This window comes from Orcinus orca, chromosome 12 (assembly GCF_937001465.1).
Source record: "Orcinus orca chromosome 12, mOrcOrc1.1, whole genome shotgun sequence".
Classification (NCBI taxonomy): domain Eukaryota; kingdom Metazoa; phylum Chordata; class Mammalia; order Artiodactyla; family Delphinidae; genus Orcinus; species Orcinus orca.
The window spans coordinates 20,266,648-20,290,934 of NC_064570.1; the positions used below are offsets into that span (position 1 = coordinate 20,266,648).

Genomic DNA, 24,287 nt, shown 5'->3' on the forward strand with positions numbered 1-24,287 from the left:
GACCATTATGACGGTTTTCCTCTATTTGGAGAAATAGTCCTCTCTGCAGACTAAATAAAGCTTTTTACATAAGGCACCAAAAGGCAAACAGGTCACACAGTACAGAATCATATGGGAGGCTGTGTGCCCTTTCCCTTTGCTTGCTTTGCTTGCTTGCAAACAATAAAAACCTTTCTGAACAAATGAAAGTGAACTTTGAAACCAGCAAAACATTTCAGGCACCCTGCCACAAAGATATTCTCCAAACAACTGCAGCCTGTATAGCTCTGAATTTCTTGCCACTTACAGGATGTGTGGTTAAATGAGCCCAGCAGAGAATTACAGCTTTGATGCTTTGATGTCAAAAATCACTAACAGATCTCGATCAAAGGGTGAGAAAAAACTGGCAAATTTTCGCTATGATGGTGCACGTGGGGCCTCATTCAAGCCAATGTTTTATCTTCATTTAATATCTACACTGTATTTTTTTTTCTGTTATTAACTTAAAAATTCTTCTAACAGAAACAGCCAGCATTTATTGTAATCCTTCCTGCAATCTGCCAAGCACTGCGCAAGGGATTTCACACCTTTAAAGACTTAGAACAGCCCCATTATCTCCATTTTACAAGAGAGGAAACTGAGACTCAGGACGCAGAAGAGCTGGGACTCCACCGTGTAAGTCTAAGTCCAGAGCCTTTCTGCTAACGCTAACATGTTCCACAAATTACACAGAAAATGGGTTATTCTAAAAATAATACTGGGGGGGGGAGCTTTCCTGGTGGCGCGGTGGTTGAGAGTCTGCCTGCCGATGCAGGGGACACGGGTTCTTGCCCCGGTCTGGGAAGATCCCACATGCCACGGACCCGCTGGGCCCGTGAGCCATGGCCGCTGAGGCTGCGTGTCCGGAGCCTGTGCTCCGGGAGAGGCCACAACAGTGAGAGGCCTGCGTACCACAAAAAATAAAATAATAATAATAATACTGGGGGACTTCCCCGGTGGCGCACTGGTTAAGAATCCGCCTGCCAATGCAGGCAACACAGGTTCGAGCCCTGGTCCGGCAGATTCCACGGGAGCAACTAAGCCCGTATGCCACATCTACTGAGCCCGCGCTCTGGACCCCGTAAGCCACAACTAGTGAGCCCACGCGCCTAGAGCCCGTGCTCCTCAACAAGAGAAGCCACCGCAATGAGAAGCCCGTGCAACGCAACGAAGAGTAGCCCCCGCTCGCGGCAACTAGAGAAAGCCCGTGTGCAGAAACGAAGACCCAACGCAGCCATAAATAAATAAATATTTTAAAAACTAATACTGGGAATCACCATCCCTATGAACATAAGTTATCGGGACATGAAAATGTAATAAAACAGTAAGGGCACCTAAGTAATTGCCTGTCTTGAGGGCACCTAAATAATTACCAGCCTCAGCACAGTTTGGGATGATGACAGCTTCCACAGCCAAAAGAGAAAGTGAATATATAGAGTCCAAATCCAAAGACTCAACCTTCTGTCCCAGAGATCCAGAAATCAGGCCTGTCTTTTAAGTTGGAAGTTAACCATCTTAAAACTCAAAATTCAAGTAAGTCATTCAAAATCTGCCATTTTGCATGAATTCCCTTCAGAATCAGTAGGGGTTTACAAGTCAGAGATCCAAACAACAGGGGGGAAAAGAAAAAAGGGCAATGTATGAAAAGGCAATCTATTGAAGAATTTGTCCAAAAGCCAAAAAACATATGCAGAGAAGTTCAATTTCACACACACACATACAAAAATGCAAGTTCAGACAATTATTTACTACTTTTCATCTCTCTGCCCTTTGTGGATAGCAGTTTAACAGTAAAAACATATTGGCCCCAGAAGTTACCCAAATGAACTAAAATATATGTACACAGGTCATTATTTTTAATATTTTTTAAATGGGATGCACTATGACAGGATGGTTTCATCTTTCGTTTAAAAAGAAAAACTGTGCATGTGGGAATTTAGATGTAAAGCTGTACATTTATATATTCATAGAAGAAAGTGTGGCAGGACAAACAAAACTAGTAACAATGATCATAGAGGGGGAGAGGAACTGACAATTTGCCACTCTGTATAATTTTAATTTTGCATTAACATTTTTAAGAAGGAGGCTGATTATTTAAATATATTACTCAAAATTTAGCATCAAAATGTAATGCAATAAAATGCTTCATTAACTTGAGAACAACCCCACAGAGAGGGCCCCACTAATTCCCACCTAGCTCACAATCCAAGTTTCAATACTTTGCAGTTTAGACAGAAAGTTTTTGACCTGGCTTCCTTTAGCCCTGGCCTAAAATTTCACTTTGTCACAATGGTAGGACTGGGCTATGACTCATCTTCCTCTGCCAAACAATTAAAGTTCTAGTTCAGCGGGAAAAAACGACTTGAGCTGCCAGTTCACTGAACTGTTCAAATCAAGGTCAAAATATTGGGGCAGGGGCAAAGGGAGTCACTGAGTCCAGATCCTATCTCACTCTCACACCAGTCCTTTCCGTGGCCCTCCAACCAAACCCTGAATTTGCAAATGATCAGAATAGAAAGCACCTGGTGCCCTCTAACTAGGGTCAAAGAACCCAAGTGAAACATGAAACCAGGATCCGTGTCACAATCATACCTTTCAAGTAATGCCAAGGAAAAACACAAGTAAAAAGATGACAGAGTGCACAGCTTCAGTTTAAATATATTTTAAGTACCACACAAACATAATATTTAATTACCCATTCCTACACCGCAGGTAGCAGGCAAAGCTCTTTATCAACTGACTATATTTTTATAATTTTTACAGAACTTATTATTCCTTTTATTTACCTGGAACTCTTTACTATTGCTTGCAAGGTGCTTTAAAATATGTTACATCATTAATCCTGACCACAATCCCCTCAGGGGTACGACTGGTTGGGAGACCAGTCTCAGAAGTTCAGTGTCTTACACAGTCGATAGTTCGGGGAACTGGGACCCAGGTCCCCCCCACCCAAACACTTCTTCAGTACCATGTCAATCACACTTCTCATTTCCCTCGCCCAAAATTCTTGTTTCAAACAAGTCACTCTGTCTACCCTTCGCCCGACTGAACAATTTTTTTTTTCTCTCAAGCCTCTGCAAATTACATTCCACCCGGTCTGCCTAAGCACCAACTCCTTTTCTTTATAAACATTAAGATCAGCTAAAAATTCACAAGCCCTGAGAAATTCTCCCAGACAAACCTCCCTGCACTCTGATACTCTAAATGACGTGTTCCTTTATTCTCATACAGTCAACAGGCGGGTGAGGCAGCCACTAATATCTGGCAAAGATAATCACACCCCTTCCTTTCAAACTAACTTTGGCACCAAGAACCTTTGGAGCAACCTCTCTGTAGTGTCCCCAACTGACCCCACCTCCACATTCACACACACAGACACCTCAGCCCCTGATGAAATTCTTATTCCGACGTTCTCCACCTGCCTTGCTTCATGAAGACGCCAGCAACCAGGAGCCCCGTCTCTTCAGAGAGGTCTGCTCAGCGTGCCCTGAGCCAGCCTCCTCCCCTGTGATCCCTTCCAAGAGCTTCTTCCTGATGACAGCTCATCTTCAGACGGGCCACCGTCTCATATAACGCACGTCCCTCCGGCAGCGCAAACCGGAAACGAGCAGGTCCAGCCCTCATCCAGCCTCGTGCTGCTCAGAGGAACCTGTTCGTCCAACCATTCCGCAAGCGGAGACGGAGACTCCGCTGCTAACAGGCATATGGGTTCGGTGCTGACGTACAGCACTGCCAAAGCTTCCTTCTCGCCCCTCTTCTGGAGCTTTCGGTCACTCTCCCCTGTGCACCTCCATCTTGAATCCATGTCACAATCACTTGGATAGTTTCTTTAACAGTACAAAGTCAAGGCCTCGGTTTATTTATGTCAGGCTTCTGAGTGTGGGGCCCCAGCACACTGGTGATGCTAACGTGGAACCAAGGTTGAGAATATTTGAACCCGTTTATCTAAAAAGGAAACGGCTGCCACAGAGTCCTGTCAGCCCGACAAGAAAGCAGGAAAGATGGCAAGAAAAGCAAGGCCTCCCAGATGTGGCTTCCTGAGCAGGGCAATTTCTAGACCTAAATCATCTGTGCATTAGTAGATGCCTACAACTCCAAATAATTTTTTATTTCAAACTTGCAAGACTTTTTTTTTTTAAACTTTGTTCTCCTTCAATTCGATTATTTGTAACATTTAGTCATTTGTACACAGATATCAAGATTAAGTAAAGGAAAAGTAAATATTTTAAAATATAAAGATTTTATATCAAAGATAGATAGATATAGATACTCAGATTTCAGCTTACTCAGTTTTCCCTTGTTATATCTCAACGGATAGCTGAGAGGCAAATGTGCTAAATTAGAGTTCCACATTTTAGAAGACAGCAAAGAGCAAAAGGATGGTCAATTTCAAAAAATAACACTGAAAGGCTAATTTTGAACAAATATGTACTTTAATTTATTCCATTTTATTACTTGTTGTAGTATTCCCCTTAGGTTCTGCAACAGTCATTTGAAACATCAACCCCTGTATGGTCAAGAGTTTAATGCAAAACACTTAAGGTTTCACTCTTTGCAGCTTACTTGAGGTGTGTAAATAAAGGATTCACCCCAAAGTTTAATCTATTATGGAGACTGCTTTGAAGACCAAAAAAGGCCACTGTTGTAATGGAATATGCCATCCATAAATGTGTACTCTTTTTTATATCTTTATAACAAGATCACTAAAGAGAGCTACCCTGCAGATACAAGAAAATAGTAATTAGTAACAGCCAATAAGAACAGCGTCTAGGCCCTTGTAGAATCTGAAATCATGTAATACTGATTTTCTATTTTTATTAAAATAGAATGCCCTGAAATATTTATTTTTTTAAAAAATGCTTTCTATTTTCTTAAAGACTTTGGACTGATCACAGGGCAGGAAAGAATGCTATCTGAATGAACCAGAATTCATATTTAAAGCTGCAGTCTACTCATTTAAAAGTCTGCTTAATATTTAAAGGTTTGTTTGTTTGTTTTTCTTCTAATTATCTTCTGATGTCAACCACTATAGTTACCTGAGACCCTCTGTAGCAGGACAGTAACACGCAGACTAGCAGACGAAGAAGACTATTCATGCCGGGGAAAGAAAGAGGATTGAGAGTCAAGAGATACCTTTGAAAGGCCACAGGCTGCAATGCTACTCCTGCACGTGGGATTTTAATTCAGTTCCTGATAGGTATTTTAATTCTCTGTTGAGACCACACTGATCTTTAAATAAGAGAGAAAAGTAACAGCCAAAAAAGAGAATTATAGCACACTGATTTCCTATTACACTTGGCCAAGAAACCAGATTTGCTAAGAAAATATGGGCTGCTCCAAGCATTCTAGTTGAAATGTGCTCCAGAGAGAGGATGCCTACCAGCATTTACCACATCATTCATATGGAGTTAGGAAGGAAAACATTAAGAGGGAAAGAGTAATTCCAAAGGAAAGAAAACCATTTTTTAAAAATTCTAACCAGCCTAAAAGTTGTCCCATAGTAACAATATTCAAGCATGATACGTAAGGTGAAATATTACACATCACTTGAGGTTTTTTTTTTTTCTTCAGAAAACTTACGTGACCAGTACACAAATATACAGATTAAACAAGATATGGACATCCGAACCCATTAGAAAAACTAGGTCACCCTGGAAGTAAACTCCAGTGACAGTGACCAATCCAACATGAAGGTCTGTGTCTGCACTTCTTCTGAACAAGACTGCCTTAAAGCAAAACTCCTCCATTTACAGCCCCCTCAAAAGTACAAATGTCTGATCCTCCCCTTAATCAGCTCCGAACTATTTTTAAAAGTAAAATACATTTTTAGTCAGCACAGTAAGTCAAGCATAGTAAGCTATCATCATACAACAGCATAAAGGAAACTCTCTCTACAGGACAGTAAACAGTCAATACATAATAAACTAGTTTTAAAATACATGAAGTACATTTGTCTCAACAAAGGTATGGCCCCTTGAGTGCTTTTTCCTAAGAAGCCAAGAACTGGAAAACAATCGCATGCTGAAGCGAAGGATGAAACCCACAGCGCTGGTCTCGACTATTCAGAGTCTACAACAGATGTGGCGTCAGGAAGAATAGGCCGGGCTGTTCCCATCACCGGCTGGCCGTTACTTAACACACTGGGTTCAGTAAGTGACTGAGAGAGCCCTGTCTTTGCTGATATCCTCTTTTCATAACCTCACGGGCGGGAGGGCTGGGAGTCATGCAAGTTGACAAACTTACCTGGTAAATGTTTGCTGGCCTGGCGAGCTACTTGCCATGGCAAATCAAATCTGCACTTTTTCCAACGAAATGCGGTGGCCGCCGGGCCACTCATCACCTACATTTGCTTAAGTGAGGAGGAAAAAGATGCAGAGGAAGTGGATTTTAACAAAAGCAGCCTGCGAACTGCACACTGGGATGTCCTGTTTTGGGGTGGCTTTTATTTTTCCCATGAGAGGATCTGACTAAACCTAACTGAATCTCCTCTAAATACCAGACAGGAAGTCACACTTCGCAGTTAGTGAAAATTCCTTACATCATTTTTTGTTGTTGTTTTTTTAATTGTCACAGCTAAGAGCCTTTGAATGTTTCTGATCTACTACAAAGAGATTATAACTTTGCTTCCTGTTTTTGACAGTGTCAGCTGGTAAAGGGCACCTCCACCCACCTCCTTACCCCACTATGAATATAAACAGAGGCGTTTGCCCTGAGTATACAACTGGGCTGAAGAGTTTCGTTACATATTAACTACACTTCAAAGAATAAATCAGACTTGTTATTTCACTTTAATATGCATATATACCTTGGGAAAAGTGAAACTCAAAAGGATTTCTTCTTCATTCCTTAGAGATTGCTATTATGGAAAAAATAAACTCAACCACACAGAATACTAAGATGAGAGGTAACAGTTTTGATTCATATTTTCCAGCCTATTCTATCTTGTGTATTTGCCTTGCTCTTTTGCTATATCATTTATGCAGATGTCATCCACACAGCTACATAGCACAGGGAGATCGGCTCGGTGCTTTGTGACCACCTAGAGGGGCGGGATAGCGAGGGTGGAAGGGAGATGCAAGAGGGTGGGGATATGGGGATATATGTATATGCATAGCTGATTCACTTTTTTATACAGCAGAAACTAACACACCAGTTTAAAGCAATTATACTCCAATAAAGACATTAAAAAAGAAAAATAACTTTTTCCCTTATTTTTCAATATAAGGCCTGAGGCCTTACAAGATGTATTAATAATGATCATTCATCTTCTAAGAAATTTTCCATGTCCCAAGTCTGCACTGTATAATCCATTGTTTTCGTTATTTCTTGGCATACAGCTGACTATGAAACTGACCGCTGAACCTTCCTATGTCAAAGAGAACTTTCCACTGTGGGAAATTTCTAAAACATTCATATTAAGCTAAGTGGAAATGTCATCATAGTTCAGGAGCAAATATGGTCTGTATCACCCAGTACAATTTCTAAACTAGATTCTACACAGGAAAGGCAAACCACGGAACAAAAACAAGTACCAAGCCTACAATGGAGTTTCTGCAAACACTGGACTTGAAGAAAATCAGAAGCAACAATCAGTTTATCAAAGTTATCTGAAAGTTCTTCCAAAAAGATCTAAAAGAAGCGCACTTTAAAAAACTTCTCTGTAACGTCTATCCACTGACCCCTTCTTCTGCTAGATTACACGGTGGCCTCATTTCTAGTTCTTGTGAAATCAATAGACCATTTAAGTTGCAAGTATCTGTCTAGGGTATGCACTTTCTTATTCAATCTGGTGTTGACAGCAGTAATCAAATTTTGTACATACCACTAGCTCTATTATAGCTCAACAGCAACTGGCTGCCAGCCTAGGTTTACTCTCATCCAAAAGGAAAGAAAGGAGTGGACTGCAGAATTACAGAACAAATCAGCTGAAACTACAGGAGGTGGTGTGGAAGTGAGCGAGTGAAGCAGAGGCATTCAAGACTAATCCTCCTTCCACTGGGGAGACATACACCGGGCACATCAGCACGGCCAAGCCCAGGTCAGCCAACCTTGACCATTAAAGGCAGACATTTTCTTCATTGCCTCTATTAACTGCAAACCCTCTGGGCTTTGAACATCTTATTACAACTGTCCGTCCTAACTACTGAACCTACACCTAAACCTGCAGAGCAGCAGACAAAAGCCAGAGATAAACCACACCCTCCAACACCAGAGAAACCAAATGTGAGGGAATACAAGTTACAACACTTCCCATGAACTGTCCAGACACCACTGGCTTCATGTTGTAACTCTTCTGTATGCACATAAGCTAGGATCAAGCCTTTTTCTCGGATCAAAATGTTCTCAATTCATCTTCTGTAAAAACAAGGTCGGCCTTAAAAAAAATTGGGAAGGGGGTAGAGACCTGACTTTGAAAGTCTACTCAACTTGCATTTTTAGAGTTCAAAATCTCTAAGAAAACCATATTCCTGCTAACAGATATTCTCTACTTAAAGGGAGCATGGATGATACCATTTCTTGGTTTGACAAGCAACTTTCTCCCTCATTTTTTAAAACTTGAAATAATTTTAGATTTACCCAAGAAGTTGTAAAAGTAGTACACAGAGTTTTCATATTCCCTTCACCCAGCTTCCCCAAATGTTATCATCTTACATAACCAGAAACCAAAAAATTAGCACTGATGCAGTACAATGAACTACTCTAGAGATCTTATTCAAATTTCTCCAATTGTTCCCTTTTTCTGGTTCATGATTCAGTCTCAGATCCTGCACACAAGCAACACTTCAAAAATGCATCCTTTCATTCACTATCTAATGCATGTTTCTGATCCCCCCCAAAAGACCTGTTTTCTTTCATGTTGATGAGGTAGTTTCATCATCAACCATTGAGTCTTCCAGGCGATAAATGTTTATTTCCTCCACAATGCTCTTCATACCTAATCTGTGAGTCTTATCTTGTAAGCACAGGTCAAATAGAGTTTCACAGTCCCTTGTCCAAAACCCTTAGACCAGATGTGTTGCCAAATCAGAACTTTTCCCATTTGAGAAAAGTTACACTGCACATAGGCTATACATTACATTAAAACAAAAACAGCGAGATCCAGGGCAATTTCCCCTAGTCAAACACACTAATACTTCTGCAGTAAATATGTGTATTTTATGAGGTAAGTGGGATAAGTAAAGATTTTAAAAGCATCCCAACACTCCAGGTCCAATTTTGCCACCAAATGAGCTCGGGTCAAGCTCGGGTTTTACTATCAAATGAATTACAAAGAAAATACCTTTCAGTTTTTACAGCTCTTTTTAGCTATTACAACTGCAAATGAGGGAGTGTAGACCTGTACCTATGAAATCCGTGGCCTCATGCATCTCCCACCCACCTTCACACCACATCCTCTTTCACCTCCAATGTTGCCTCTGCCTCCAGGCTCTCTTTACTCCAATTCACCCTCCCACAGAGCCTCCAGATAGATCTTTCTAAAGTACTTGCAACTCTCTAGCTTCAAAATCCTTAAAGATTTCCCATGCAAGGAAGGAGGTTGGAGTCTAATCTTCTTCATGAAGTTCACAAGGCTTCCACCAACTGAGCCAACTCCTCTGACTGTAACAGTGCTACACCCAAGAAGAATAAAAAATGAAAAAGGCATAGTCTCTGTCCTCAAGAAGCTGCCATTTAATTCAATCTCTTGAATATTTTCACCTAAGTAAAAATATAGAATATAGCTTCTCCAATCATCCAAGAACGTATTGGGATTTTTTTTTAACTCATTCTTTTCTAGCTAAGAAATTCTACCTTAGTTCTTGATCACATTAAAGATTACTAACAAAATCCAGCATGTTGGCATGAAAAAGATTTTTCACATGATTCTAACAACACATGTCTAAAAATACTTGCTATGCTACTGTTGCAATTACAAAGAGCAAAAGCCAGGAAAACTTTTCTAAAAACAAGCAAACCCAAAAAAGTAACATCAAAGATGTTATTTAATGGGCTGAATGATTTCTCATGAGATTGTTTTTCCAAAGCACAAAGATATAAATAAAGTCTGAAACCATGCCTTTGTTTCCATATTAGTATACTAATGGAATCGAATGACATTATAACCAAGAAAATTATGTTAGAGAGAGCTACACAAAAATCCCCACCATCAAAGAGTTTAGAATTTATCCCAACCACACAAAGGCTGATCTCCAATGCAGACATTAAGGAACATGCCAGTGAAAGAGGAAAGAAATCATATTTTCAGTATTTTAGTTTTGTTTTCTAAGGTGCAAAGACACTTACTTGGAATGATGAATTAAAAGAAAAGTTCCTAGACATTGTATTTCAAGATAAAATTATAACCTTTCTTACAATTATCTCAGGAAAAGTGCACAAAAGCAGTGAGAGTAAGAGTTAAAGAACACCACCACCAAATCCCATAATGAGGGGGGTAGAGAGAGGTAGTAGGTATACCCGTGCTCTTCCTACACCAAGAGAGGGGAGGAGGGTTCCCTCCCAGGGTGGCTCTCCTCTCACAACAGAGTGTGTGAGTGTGTGTGTGTGTGTGTGTGTGTGCGCGCGTGCACACATGGCAGGTTTCTCACTGGCAGTGTTGCTTCCAAACAGAAGTGACAACTGCCTGGAACCGACAGAGATGAGGTATCCGGTGGCGGACAGCAATCGTGGTAGAACAGGCCAACACTGCACGGATGCCGAGTGATGCCACTGCTCTGTAAAGCCAGGATCCAATCTGCCAGGGGCCTGGAACTCTGCAGTGCCGACTGCTTAAGACAGGAGTCCCTGGGACAGCCACTCAGGTAGCAAACACCTCACTCTAGCAGAAGGAAGGAAGGTTATCACCATGGTTCTTCAGGGAGCAGGAATAGTTGTTTAAGGAGACATCAAAAGAGATGAATAAAATTCAGATGCTTTACAAAGAAAGAGAATTTTTAAAACATTACGAAAAAGGAAAGAGAAAGGGAGTAATTTTCCTGAATTTTCTAAATGTTCTGTTTTTATCAATCAGGTGAAAAATAAGTGTTGTCATTTCTCATTTACCTTTGTATTGTCATCCTTTAGCATGGAGCCTGGAACATTGTAAGGACTTAATGAGCATTTACTGAAAGAAGAGACACGAGCTGATGTGGAAGAGATCAGAGTGAAAGTAAGAGTGGACCAGGACAGTGAGAGGAACCCTGGGCGTCTCTCACACCCAAAGAGCTTACACAAGTCCGCCTGATGCAGAAAGGAGGTGCCACGGTCTACATTACAAGGAAAATCAAAACTAGCAGCTCTGGGGACTTCCCTGGTGGCGCAGTGGTTAAGAATGCAGGGGACACGGGTTCAAGCCCTGGTCTGGGAAGGTCCCACATGCCGCGGAGCAACTAAGCCTACGTGCCACAACTACTGAGCCTGCGCTCTAGAGCCCAAGAGCCACAACTACTGAGCCCACATGCCACAACTACTGAAGCCCATGCACCTAGAGCCCGTGCTCCGCAACAAAGAGCAGCCACTGCAATGAGAAGCCCAAGCACCGCAATGAATAGTAGCCCGTGCTCGCCGCAACTAGAGAAAGCCCACGCGCAGCAACAAAAACCCAGCGCAGCCAAAAATAAATAAATTAATTAGATTAAAAAATAGGAATTCTGGGGCAGACCGCAGCATTGCAGAAAGGGACTAGAGAGCTGTGACCAAGCGAGAAGGGTGCTTGTGGGAATGTAAAAGAAGGATTAATTTGGAAATGGAAGTGCTGTAGAAGTAGAGGCAATCTCATTGGCAAACTGCAGGGCTGTGGAGCAAAGATCAGCCAGTGAGTTTTCTTGAAGTACATCTGCTGCCATTGTGAGAGAAACTTCTCTGGTTCCTAGAAGGTTCCAGAACAGTCAAGCTTCATGGGAAGGTGTGAAGAAAAGAAACATGGGGACTATTCTTTGCTGTTAGCAGTAAAAACATCTAGTGGGAGCACTGACCTAAGAGTCCCATAGGGCACAACAGCCTATGAATCCAGATGTGCCATCCATAACACTTCGTTCCTGGGTCCCCGGCAGTGACAATCTCAATTCAATGTTTCCTGTGGAGCTCTTAAGCCCTTATGCAAATCTGAAGATGTTGGCCACTCATTAGATACGGGTATTAACTTGCATGAGTCATCTGTATATTCGGCCTGCAGCTGAAACTACACAAAGATGGTCCTGCCTACTAACGGGCACACCCACCCCACTCCCATGTGTCATATCTCTGGCCATGGGAGTGAGACATAATCATCTACTTGTGACAGCTGAGGGCTGGGAATGGGGAGAAAATGAAGGATCCAGGCAATAATGAGGCAGAACCAATGCCAAGGAGATGACCTCGAGTATTTCAGTTCCAGGATTTCTAGGATGAAACAGTTTCCAAGCAATAACCAGGTGAGGAACAGAGAATGCAAGTAAGGGTTATCGGTCAAGAATTTATGAGCCATGCAACTTAGGAACAAGATTCCTGGGCTTTGGGTCTGTGGGAGCCAGTCAGCTAACTGATCTGTTTACTGAGCACCTACTCTGTTCCATGCAGTGCAGACGAGAACCAGTTCCCAGGCCAGCAGAGTGTGGCAACACCAGTGCTGCAGAGGGTGTGTGTGGTGCTCAATGTCACTGCCTCGGGGATCAGCCCCTGAGATAGGCCGGGGCCTGCAAAAGGGGAAAGGAGGGGGCAGCGGCTACCAAACAAGGGGGGACCGAACACCGCAAAGGCAAGAAATGCACAAACAGCCTGTTATTAACATATTCTAAGAAGTGACAGAGAACAGGGAGGAAGATGGGAGGGTGGAACTTGGAAACAGTACCAGAAGGTACAAAAGTGGAAACCACGGTAATCCAGAAAGAAGAGGAGAAGAAAGTCAGGCCCTTATTCCAGGGCCGTCCCCGATGGTAAGCAAGCTATTCCACAGTTCGCAGGTCGGGACCATTTATGTACCATTTCACACAAAGCTCCGCTTTCCATAAAATCTTTCTCCTCCAGAGAACGTCCATGAGTAAATCTGTCTATCTATAAAAGATTTATAAACAGAGCCAATAGAACAAACTTGGTTTTAAATTAGGAATACTGCACTAAAAATGACTTCCCAGAGGTTGCCAAGTTCCAGCAGAGGGCTGGAACTACCAGTGTTTCTATTGGAACCTCAGTCTGTAATTTGGTCAGTAAAAACTGACCAATTTTAGGGACCTCTGAACTTTAAAGTTCTTTCACATTTATTTTCATGGATGCCTGCAAAAGTCTTACAAGTTAAGCTGTGTCAATACCTCAAGTCCTGTTTGAAACATGAGGTAACTAAGGACTCATGACACCGAGTAAAACACCATATTCATGCCGTGGGTGTTCTGAACCTCTGAACCAACTCCCTGCCCCAAAGTCTTTCCTCCCATCCCCTTGTGGGCCTTCTAGAAGCAGCTTGCTGGCTGTCAACAGCACTGCCTGAACCAACGTGAAGCCCAGAGGTTTCAAAGTTATTTTTCTGAGAGAAAACAATACTATATAATACTTCCTCTCTTCCTCAAAGTCATAGCCAAAAACCATATGAAAGCAAGAGGAAGTACATGTTCCTCAACAGCAATCAGCTTCCAGGTATCAAGTAGCCATAGCAGCTGCACCCCACCCCAGTCCCAACCTCTGGCACAAACACAAGCGTCAGGATCTTGAGGCCACTCAGATATGTCTTTCCACAACAGAATGACAAAAGGCCCTGACACTTCCACTCCCGAGGGCACTAAAACCATAGCCCCGAAGGAACAAGGTGGTTACTTTTCATATGAGTTACTAAACTGAGCCCCTCTACGCCGGAAAGAGGGGGCAGGAAAAGGAAATGAAAGCAAGTGACTCTAGGTTCTGGATTTCATATGCAAGACTAGCCAGCAACAGGTGCAGCGTTCCGGTGAAATTAAGACTCCCCAAACGCCTCTCGCCTCCGCAGCACAAAGGGCGCAAGCACAGCAAGCCAACATTAGCAGTGCTGTAAGAAGTGGAAGCCATCATCATTTCCTAGCCAGCAGCAATTCTGAAAAAACAAGAAATTTACCAGACAGTACACAAAATATTTCTCTGCTGACATGAGACTTCTTTCACACTGTCCTTTCCTTAAAACACTTTACTCGAAAATAATTTAAATGTTGGTCATAATAAAATATTTTTTAGGCTAGTGACTAGCATAGTGCCTCGTATGGAGTAGGTGGGCAATAAACATTTATTGGATGAATGAATGAAACAAGCAGGTAAATTAAAAGTTGCCTTCACAAATAAAGATAACCAAAATCTTACCCTCCAAAGAGTATGTAAGTGTATTTTTCCCCATTTCTCCAAGAAGGGAACAAAAGGCTGGAATCAGAAGCCAAGAGCAAGAGATATCGCAAATAGAAACATATCGGGATTGTGAAAACGACTATACTACCCAAAGCAATCTACAGTTTCAATGCAATCCCTATCAAATTACCAGTGGCATTTTTTTACAGAACTAGAACAAAAAATCTTAAAATTTGTATGGAGACACAAAGGATCCCGAATAGCCAAAGCAGTCTTGAGGGAAAAAAATGGAGCTGGAGGAATCAGACTCCCTGACTTCAGATTATACTACAAAGCTACAGTAATCAAGACAATATGGTATTGGCACAAAAACAGAAATATACATCAATGGAAGAGGATAGAAAGCCCAGAGATAAACCCACCCACCTATGGTCAACTAATCTATGACAAAGGAGGCAAGGATATACAATGCAGAAAAAACAGTCTCTTCAATAAGTGGTGCTGGGAAAACTGGACAGCTACAGGTAAAGGAATGAAATTAGAACACTCCCTAACACCATACACAAAAATAAACTCAAAATGGATTAAACGCCTAAATATAAGGCCAGACACTACAAAACTCTTAGAGGAAAACACAGGTAGAACTCTGTATGACATAAATCACAACAAGATTCTTTCCATTACTCCTAGAGTAATGGAAATAAAAACAAAAATAAACAAATGGGACCTAATGAAACTTCAAAGCTTTTGCACAGCAAAGGAAACCATAAACAAGACCAAAAGACAACCCTCAGAATGGGAGAAAATATTTGCAAATGAATCAATGGACAAAGGATTAATCTCCAAAATATATAAACAGCTCATGCAGCTCAATATTAAAAAAAACAAGCAACCCAATCCAAAAATGGGCAGAAGACCTAGACGGACATTTCTCCAAAGAAGACATGCAGATGGTCAAGAAGCACATGAAAAGCTGCTCAACATCACTAATTATTAGAGAAATGCAAATCAAAACTACAATGAGGTATCACCTCACATCAGTTAGAATGGGCATCATCAGAAAATCTACAAACAACAAATGCTGGAGAGGGTGTGGAGAAAAGGGAACCCTCTTGCACTGTTGGTGGGAATGTAAACTGATACAGCCACTATGGAGAACAGTATGGAGGTCCCTTAAAAAACTAAAAATAGAATTACCATATGACCCAGCAATCCCACTACCGGGCATAATCCCAGAGAAAACCGTAATTCAGAAAGACACATGCACCCCAATGTTCAGTGCAGCACTATTTACAATAGCCAGGTCATAGAAGCAATCTAAATGCCCACCGACAGATGAATGGATAAAGACGTGGTACATGTATACAAAAAGGAACGAAATTGGGTCATTTGTAGAGACACGGATGGACCGAGAGACTGTCATACAGAGTGAAGTAAGTCAGAAAGAGAAAAACAAATATCGTATATTAACGCATATATGTGGAACCTAGAAAAATGGTACAGATGAACCGGTTTGCAGGGCAGAAATAGAGACACAGATGTAGAGAACAAATGTATGGACACAAGGGGGGAAAGTGGTGGCGGGTGTTGGTGGTGGTGTGATGAACTGGGAGATTGGGATTGACATGTATATACTAATATGTATAAAACAGATAACTAATAAGAACCTGCTGTATAAAAAATAAATTTTAAAAAAAAAGAAAGAAACATATCAGGAAGTGCCCACCACCCATCCCCTGGCTAAAGCTGAGAAACCCTGTCTGCCATCCCTTGGGATTAACAGATCTATGCAGGGAATTCTCATTTGGAGAAGACCAAATGGGAAAAACAATCATAATCATTTGAGCAATCAACTTTTGGATTTTCCTTTCATTGAATATGCCATTTCACCTAACAGTTTCCACCTGCCATCACTACAGAATTTACAAAATAAATTTTGTTGTATAATGTTTCAACACGATGAAAATAATCTGCTGACAATATGTTATTGAAAATATCTTGTGCTATATGTGACCTGTATAAGAAAAATATGAATGTGGGTAAGATGAACCAGAAGTGAAGCCATTTTATGAGCCATAAAAACTGACAGGGGCTTCCCTGGTGGCGCAGTGGTTGAGAGTCCGCCTGCCAATGCAGGGGACACAGGTTCATGCCCCAGTCTGGGAAGATCCCACATGCTGCGGAGCGGCTAGGCCCGTGAGCCATGGCCGCTGAGCCTGCGCGTCCAGAGCCTGTGCTCCGCAACGGGAGAGGCCACAACAGTGAAAGGCCCACGTACCGCAAAAAAAAAAAAAAAAAAAAACTGACAGAAAATGTAGAGGAAAATGGCAATGAAATTGAGTCCTCAGATGGAGAACATTATATGAATACTGTATTAAATAAAAAGAATAATTATCAGTATAAGAACATCACTGATTTATATAAGGGGCTTAAACAATGATAATGATATTAATTATAAAAATAAGGTTTCAGAGAACAGATAAGAATAAATCATCAAAATTATCAGGACATATCAGAGAACAAAGCAATACAAATAAAAATGTAGTGTAATAAATAATTTTATAAAATGACTATAAAGTATGACTTGATTTAATGACACATTTCATTCAATTTTCTTTAAATTCATGAATTTCTCTTTTGTTTACAGCTTAAGTATTCTGAGCAGAATTTCTCTCATCCCTGTATATTCAATTTAAAGAATCCTTAGATTTTTCAAGTCACTCCTTCCAAGATCCAGAGTAAACTCCCGTTTTCTTTTACCTCAAGGTAACAAACACCCAAAGGTCTTGAATGAAATTCTTCGCTGAGATCCTAAGTGCCTAGTTAAGAATTACCTCAAACTTAAGGAATAAACTGGAATAGGAAGTCCATTACAAATATCATTGGTTTTCAAGTGAGGCCTTTTCAGTCATTCATTCATCCATTCATTCATCTGCAAGGATCTATCATCCCTAGAGGTCAGGTGTTGTGCAAAGCACTATGGGCACACTGGTGAAAATCTTGGTCCCTGCCCTGAGTCTGGGGACCTCTTAGCAACAAATTAAACAAAGCAATTAGCATTGTAACAAGTGTGCTGAAGCAAGCAACAGGACGGCTGGTAGGAATAACAGGATGAATCTACTTCAAATTGGTAGTCAGGGCAGACACCTCAGAAGATGTGCAATTTAATCCGATGCCCAATTATAGTAGACGGGGCTAGCCAAGAGCTAGGGGAGGTATTCCAGGCAGAGGAAGAGTCTGTGAAGAGGTGGTCTGCGGAGCAGCACGCTGGCCACTGCCAAGGCGATGGGCAGCGATACAGGAGGCTAATTTATAAACACGGAAGCGAAGCGGCATCTCACCAAGCAATTCGCCCAACATGCCTTTTCCCTGACACACACTTTCCCCTCGGCCTGGAATCCCTCCCTTCCACACTCTCCTCTGCCATCTGGCAGGTTCCTCCTCTGGGAAACATCCCTTGACTCTCCAGGGAAGAATAAAACTCCAGAAACGAATCCCTCCTAATCCGTGATCCCACCGCACCTAGTACTTGCCACTATTACACCCCCTAACACCCGGCACTGAATCACTTGTTCAAAAGCCGCTAAGCAGAGGTCTTGCTTTATTTGTCTCTGTTTCCCAATAGTCTATCCCGGAATTCGGCACCAGCAGACATGCAATAAATAACAAGTGAGTGAGGGAACAAACCGAGACAGAAATGGACAAATGAACGCAGAAGGGCCACCAATGCCAACCATTACTCAGCCTAGGAGGTTTGGAACAGCACCACAGTTACAGCTGATTAACCCATTTATAGTCTGGGGGGGGAGGGCAAGATGATTTCTATCCCCATATGATTTCCATACAACAAACGCTTTGGGACAAATCTTCTGGCATCACAGAGAAGTGATGGAATAATTTTCAGAGTGCCATTAGATATGGGCCCCAATCCATTCACAACCTACAAGCATGCGTGAAGTGCCAGGCCAGGTATTAGGCTCAAAGGCTGACAGTGGCTCTGTCCTGTTCCGGAAGACCTACAACTAGCAAGCAGAGCAGATCCTATTTCCAAAATATCGCTAATGACTCACATTGTAAGATTCTTTATACGGAACTAACTTCTTTCATAATATTTTTACAAGAAAATGTTTTGTTAAAAAATTCCAAGGTCACCCATAGGACAAAATTATTTAGAATCTGCTGCTCAGTAATTTTCACACTAATTCTTGGCTCACTGAGTCATTCCGAGGTTTCCTTTCTACGACCAATGCACAAAAGTTTAAGGAACCATAACATTCTAAGTGAGCCTTCTTTACCTGCCTGTGACCCTTTGCCGTCCCCATGTGTAGACATGGTAGTCACTTCCATTTCTTGCTGGCTCAGCACATCCTCCAAAGGTAGTTCAGGTTCACAAACCAACCGTGCATGCCTTCTGAAGTCGCAAAGATATGTGTACCCCTCGGCTGGAGAGTGTGCTTTGCTGGAGTCAAATTTTAAAACAGGGCCAAACAGTGTGGGAATCATGGGGAGAGGAGTCCCTCCCCAACTGGCCTGACCAGAATGGTTGCATTCCTGCCCCGTAACACAGCCCAATCCCCTTCTGAGCCTCTGCCAGGCTGTGGAGCCTGTCGCCTTAAAATCCAGACGTGCGACGACACTTACCTACTTAGGAATAGCCAGGTAAGGAAGGTATATGTATTTCTACAAACACAGAAGAGCCTAGTGCTTCCTCAGTTCTCCTTAGTTTTTACTTACATTTGTGCCAAATGAAAATGTGGGTGAGGAATAATGTTTAGGAATTAAACGATAAAAAATGTTCTTAAGTGTCCAGCTCTTGCAAGAGAGCTTGTTCTCATAAATTTTACAATTTTTCAACCTATATACTCTAAACTAATCTCTAAAGCTTTTAGAGATCTAGCCATTAATACACTAAATAATACATGCTGTCAAGCTAAAAGGTAAACTCTGCCTCTTCAATCAGGAGTAAAAACACTACCAAGTGAAATACAAACTGCGTCTTTTTGCCAACCTCAACGCACAGCCCTCTGCTCATTTCATTCCCAATCACTGCCCTCATTCAGGTTTTCCGTGGGCCAAGCTCCACCCTCAGCCAACACCGAGCGTTGACTTAAATCTGGCTTCCTTAAGGAGACCTTCCCTCACCACTCGAGCCCAGCCCAGGCCCTGTGAAGCCCCCTCATGACGCACTGTCACAGCACTGCAGGACATTTATCCCCTAAGCTATGAAACAACTCTGTATATTCTGCAGTTTGGTATCTGTTTCTTCTACGAGTCTACACACTGCAGAGGCTGGCCACCAACACTGAGTGTTCATCAGTTTTGTTGACCATGCCCAGTACAGTGCCTGGCCTGGGGGGGGGCCACGCAACAAAGAGTTATTTCCACTTCATGTTGTCATCTCTGTAAAATTACTCTTAACACAAATATCATATCATATCACTTATATGTGGAATCTAAAAAAATTGTACAAATGAACTTATTTACACAACAGAAACAGAGTCACAGATGTAGAAAACAAACTTATGGTTACCGGGGGGGGGAAATAGGGGACGGAATAAACTGGGAGATTGGGATTGATATATACACACTATTATACATAAAATAGATAACTAATAAGGACCTACTGTATAGCATAGGGAACTCCTCTGAATACTCTGTAATGGCCTATATGGGAAAAGAATCTAAAAAAGAGTGGATATATGTATATGTATAACTGATTTACTTTGCTGTACACCTGAAACTAACACAACATTGTAAATCAACTATATTCCAATAGGGACTTCCCTGATGGTGCAGTGGTTAAGAATCCACCTGCCAATGCAGGAGACACAGGTTCGAGCCCTGGTCCAGGAAGATCCCACATGTCGCGGAGCAACTAAGCCCAATGCACCACAACTTCTGGGCCTGCACTCTAGAGCCCGTGAGCCACAACTACTGAGCCCACGTGTGGCAACTACTGAAGCCCACGGGCCTAGAGCTCGTGCTCCGCGACAAAGAGAAGCCACCGCAATGAGAAGCCCACGCACCACAAAGAGTAGCCCCCGCTCGCCGCAACTAGAGAAAGCCCGCGCGTAGCAATGAAAACCCAACGCAGCCAAAAATTAATTAATTAATTAATTTAAAAAAGAAATATAACGTGAAACCCATATGTGCTTTAAAAAGGAAAAAAACTATACTCCAATAAAAAAAAATTCCCAAAATTAAAAAAAAACAAAAACTAAAAAAAAAATTTGTCTGGATTCACCAAACTACCAAAGGGGGTCCATGGGCAAAAAAGGAAGGGATGTGATGATAAAGAATAAAAATCCTAATCTACACCCTCATCATAAGATATAAACATTTCATGAATCGAGGAACACTTATATTCTGTTTTTAATGAGTTGAACTTATCTTTACTCACTGGGAAAATAAATAAAACACTTCTAAAGGAGAGATGATTTAAAATAAACAGAATTGGGCTTCCCTGGTGGCGCAGTGGTTGAGAGTCCGCCTGCCGATGCAGGGGACACGGGCTCGTGCCCCGGTCAGGGAAGATCCCACATGCCGCGGAGCGGCTGGGCCCGTGAGCCATGGCCGCTGAGCCTGCGCGTCCGGAGCCTGTGCTCCGCAATGGGAGAGGCCACAACAGTGAGAGGCCCGCGTACCGCAAAAAAAATAATAATAATAAAATATAAAAAACAAACAGAATTATTAAATTACGAAGTTGTTTTTTATAATAAATAAAAATATGTATTTCAGTAGTTTTAGTATAAAACAACTTTTAAAGAAGAAATTCTCAAGGGACGTTCACAAGTTTAATAGTTACTGTACAGTTCAACTAACAGATATCCTTGACATATTCTTTTTTTTGAGATATAATCGACATATAACATTACAGTAGTTTTAAGTGTACAGCACAAATAATTGATATATGTATGTACTACAAAATGATTACCACAATAAAAAGTTCAGTTACAATCCATCACCACACACACTTACAATTATTTTTCTTGTGATAAGAATTTCAAGATCTACTCTCTTATCAACTTTCAAATACACAATACAGTATTGTTAACTAGAGTCACCATGCTGTGCGTTAAATCTCCAGGATTTATTTTTGTAGCTTTTGACCACCTTCATCCATCTATCCCACCCCCAACACCCTGCCCCTATAATCACCAATCTGTTCTCTGTATCTTTGAGTGCAGGTGGGGTTTTTTTTCTTTCTTTTTTTTTTAGATTCCACATATAAGTGAGATCACACAGTATTTGTCCCCCTCTGTCTGACTTATTTCAGTTAGCATAATGCCCTCAAGGTTTACCATGTTGTCACAAATGGCAGGATTTCCTTCCTTTTTATGGCTGAATAATATTCATATATATATATATAAAATCTCCCATCTTCTTTATTTATGTGTCAGTAGACATTTAGGTTGTTTCTGTGTCTTGGCTATTGTCAAAACTGCTACAGGGCTTCCCTGGTGGCACAGTGGTTGAGAGTCCGCCTGCCGATGCAGAGGACACGGGTTCGTGCCCTGGTCCGGGAAGATCCCACATGCCGCGGAGCAGCTGGGCGCATGAGCCATGGCCGTTGGGCCTGCACGTCCGGAGCCTGTGCTCCGCAACAGGAGAGGCCACAACAGTGAGAGGCCCGCGTATCGCAAAAAAAAAAAAAAAAGCTACAAAGAACATGGGGGTGCAGATATCTCTTGGAGATACTGATTTCATTTCCTTTGGATGTATTCTCATGCGTGGAATTGCTAGATCATATGGCAGTTCTGTTTTTAATTGTGGGGGGAACCTCCATACTGTTTTCCATAGTGGCTGCATCAATTTACATTCCCACCAACAGTAGACAAGGGTTCTCTTTTCTCCATATCGTCACCAACAGTTATTATTTCTTGTCTTTATGATAACAGCCATTCTAACAGGTTTGAGATGATATCTTACTGTGGTTCTGATCTGCATTTCCCTGATAATTAGTGATGTTGAGCACCATTTCAACGTATTCTTGATAATGATGAAACTTCTCCAACTTTCTTCCAGAAAGACTCATCTTTGAACCACTAAGCCCCTGGGGTTTGCAAAGTAAGGACACTAGGCAGGTAGGATTACAAAACATATCGCTCTCCAACTTCTACCAGGTATTTCCATAGTTACAACCTACCCGTTGAAGGTTCACCTCATCTGATTTCTATAACATCTCTGTGAGAATATGCACATACCCTCCAGAAGAAGTAACAGAGTAATCATTAACAGACTTACGGTGAGTTGCTTTAATCAGCCAACCATTAATACCCACAACACTCCAATCAAAAAAGGACTTCTGGGAAAGGGCAGGCCTGGATGGAGTCAGAAGGCCCGTGAACAACATCTAAGGGCTGGGTCAGTGGAAAAAGGTTCAGAGAAGGTACAAAAGTCCAATTTTGCATGAACCTTAATGGTAGCCAGCAGGTCCCAGCTGCACTGTAAAGATTGCTCCGGAAGACTGAACACCACAGCTTTTCTTTCACACAAATTACTTCTCAGTCTCCCCCACCGAAAGGAAAATAATGGGAAAGAACCGTCCTTGCACCCCTGCTCTGTTGTTCCTTCTCCTGTTTCCCCTCTCTCTCACCCTCTCCCTGTTTAGGCTAAAACTGAAGACTTCAAGCCCAAGATCTGCCTGTTTTAATCCACAAGCACATGTCACATCTCTTTCAGGAAATTAACAAAACCCCCTAACACAGTAAAAATAAACCTAAAATCCTTCAGGAAGTCCACACACCCCACCCTGCCCACCAGAATATTTCCTGGAAATCTGTCTCTTTTCAGACACAAATCCATCAGACAACCATCAACAACGAAATGAGATTTGAAGGAAAGTGAGTAAGACATTTCCCTGAAGTCCAGGTAGCCCAGAGAAGCAGAAAGAACACTGAGTCTGGGGCCATTGTGTAATCCTGGGAAAGTCATTTCCCACCCCCCGCTCCTTGAATGAATTTTGTCCATTATCAGGCAACAGAAGTGGACTAGAGGGTCCCTCAAAGCATCTTCCAGCTCTAAAATTCTGTAAAGGTCCATGTTACCACAACAGCTATCCACGGTTATAAGGGAGAGGGAAGGGCCGAAGGAGGCCACTTACCTCTAAAAATGATTTCTAAAGTCAGGACATGCTGCAAAGAGACCATTTCAGCTTGAAGGCCTGCATGCTCTTAGTGTTCATTTAAAACGTCCCGTTCCTTACATTTGTGTTCCATTACAACCACAACCTGTGCAATGTCTAACAGAAAATCTTCCCATAATCACTAGCAACATGGAAAGTATGTGGTTGTAATGTGAGGAGTTTGTCTCAAAATAATCTGGATATTTGCAATGCACGATAAATGATTTCGAAAGCCACGAAGCTTGTCAGGCCTGGCAGAAGCTATAGAAAATGTTAGGATAACCATACCTAACGGCAGCAAGAAATCGGGTGCTGAGAAAAGACAGCTACTAAAAAAATTTACGGGACCATACTACTTCTGGGATTGCCAAAGAGTAATATTGTGTCGCATCTTCTGTCCTGTCAATAAATTTTTTCAACAAAATGATTTCCAAAGTAAATCTCTCGTTAGGTACTTACCAATTTTTACCAAAGTAATAAATGCACATCGTTTTTTAAATCAGCTAGGACTACAACAAAATGCAGGAGTCCTGCTTCAGTCTTGCTTTCAAGAGGCTGTCCCCTTTCAACTGTTATCTATGTATTCTGACATTCATTTATACATTTCTAAATACTAAGTTTACACTGCTCTTTTCTGATTGTCAGACATTATTTACAGAATGTTTATTATAGTGAATAAGGACTTAACTCTTATATTCAATCTCTCAGTTTCTGATATCATACTTTTCATTTCCAAGATGATCTCTTATTCTCTGAATCTGATTTTTTATAGCATTTTCTTGTTTCAAAGATGCAATTATTTTCCCACATCTCTGATAGATATAATATTATGTATCATTTTTCTCTGTTTCCCCTAAGTTCCTTTTTCCTGTTGTTTGGGTATGGCTTT

General features: G+C 41.6%; 1 protein-coding gene across 8 annotated transcripts in view; it reads right to left on the reverse strand.

Annotated features, from left to right (window-relative positions):
* Positions 1-24,287, reverse strand: part of UTRN (utrophin) — a 1,623,662-nt gene that overhangs the window by 1,560,250 nt on the left and 39,125 nt on the right. For 4 of the 8 annotated variants that reach the window (XR_007470554.1, XM_049695366.1, XM_049695367.1 and 1 more), the window contains exon 1: positions 18,570-18,792. The exons of 2 other annotated variants lie outside the window; for them this stretch is intronic. Coding sequence is in view for 5 of the 6 variants with exons in the window: in XM_049695366.1 (XP_049551323.1) it covers positions 18,570-18,777 (208 nt within the window). In the remaining variant the exon portion in view is untranslated. Of the gene's footprint in view, positions 1-3,440; positions 3,703-6,261; positions 6,377-18,569; positions 18,793-24,287 lie in introns of those variants that run through there. 2 more of the 8 variants (XM_033405642.2, XM_049695370.1) reach the window with 2 other exon arrangements.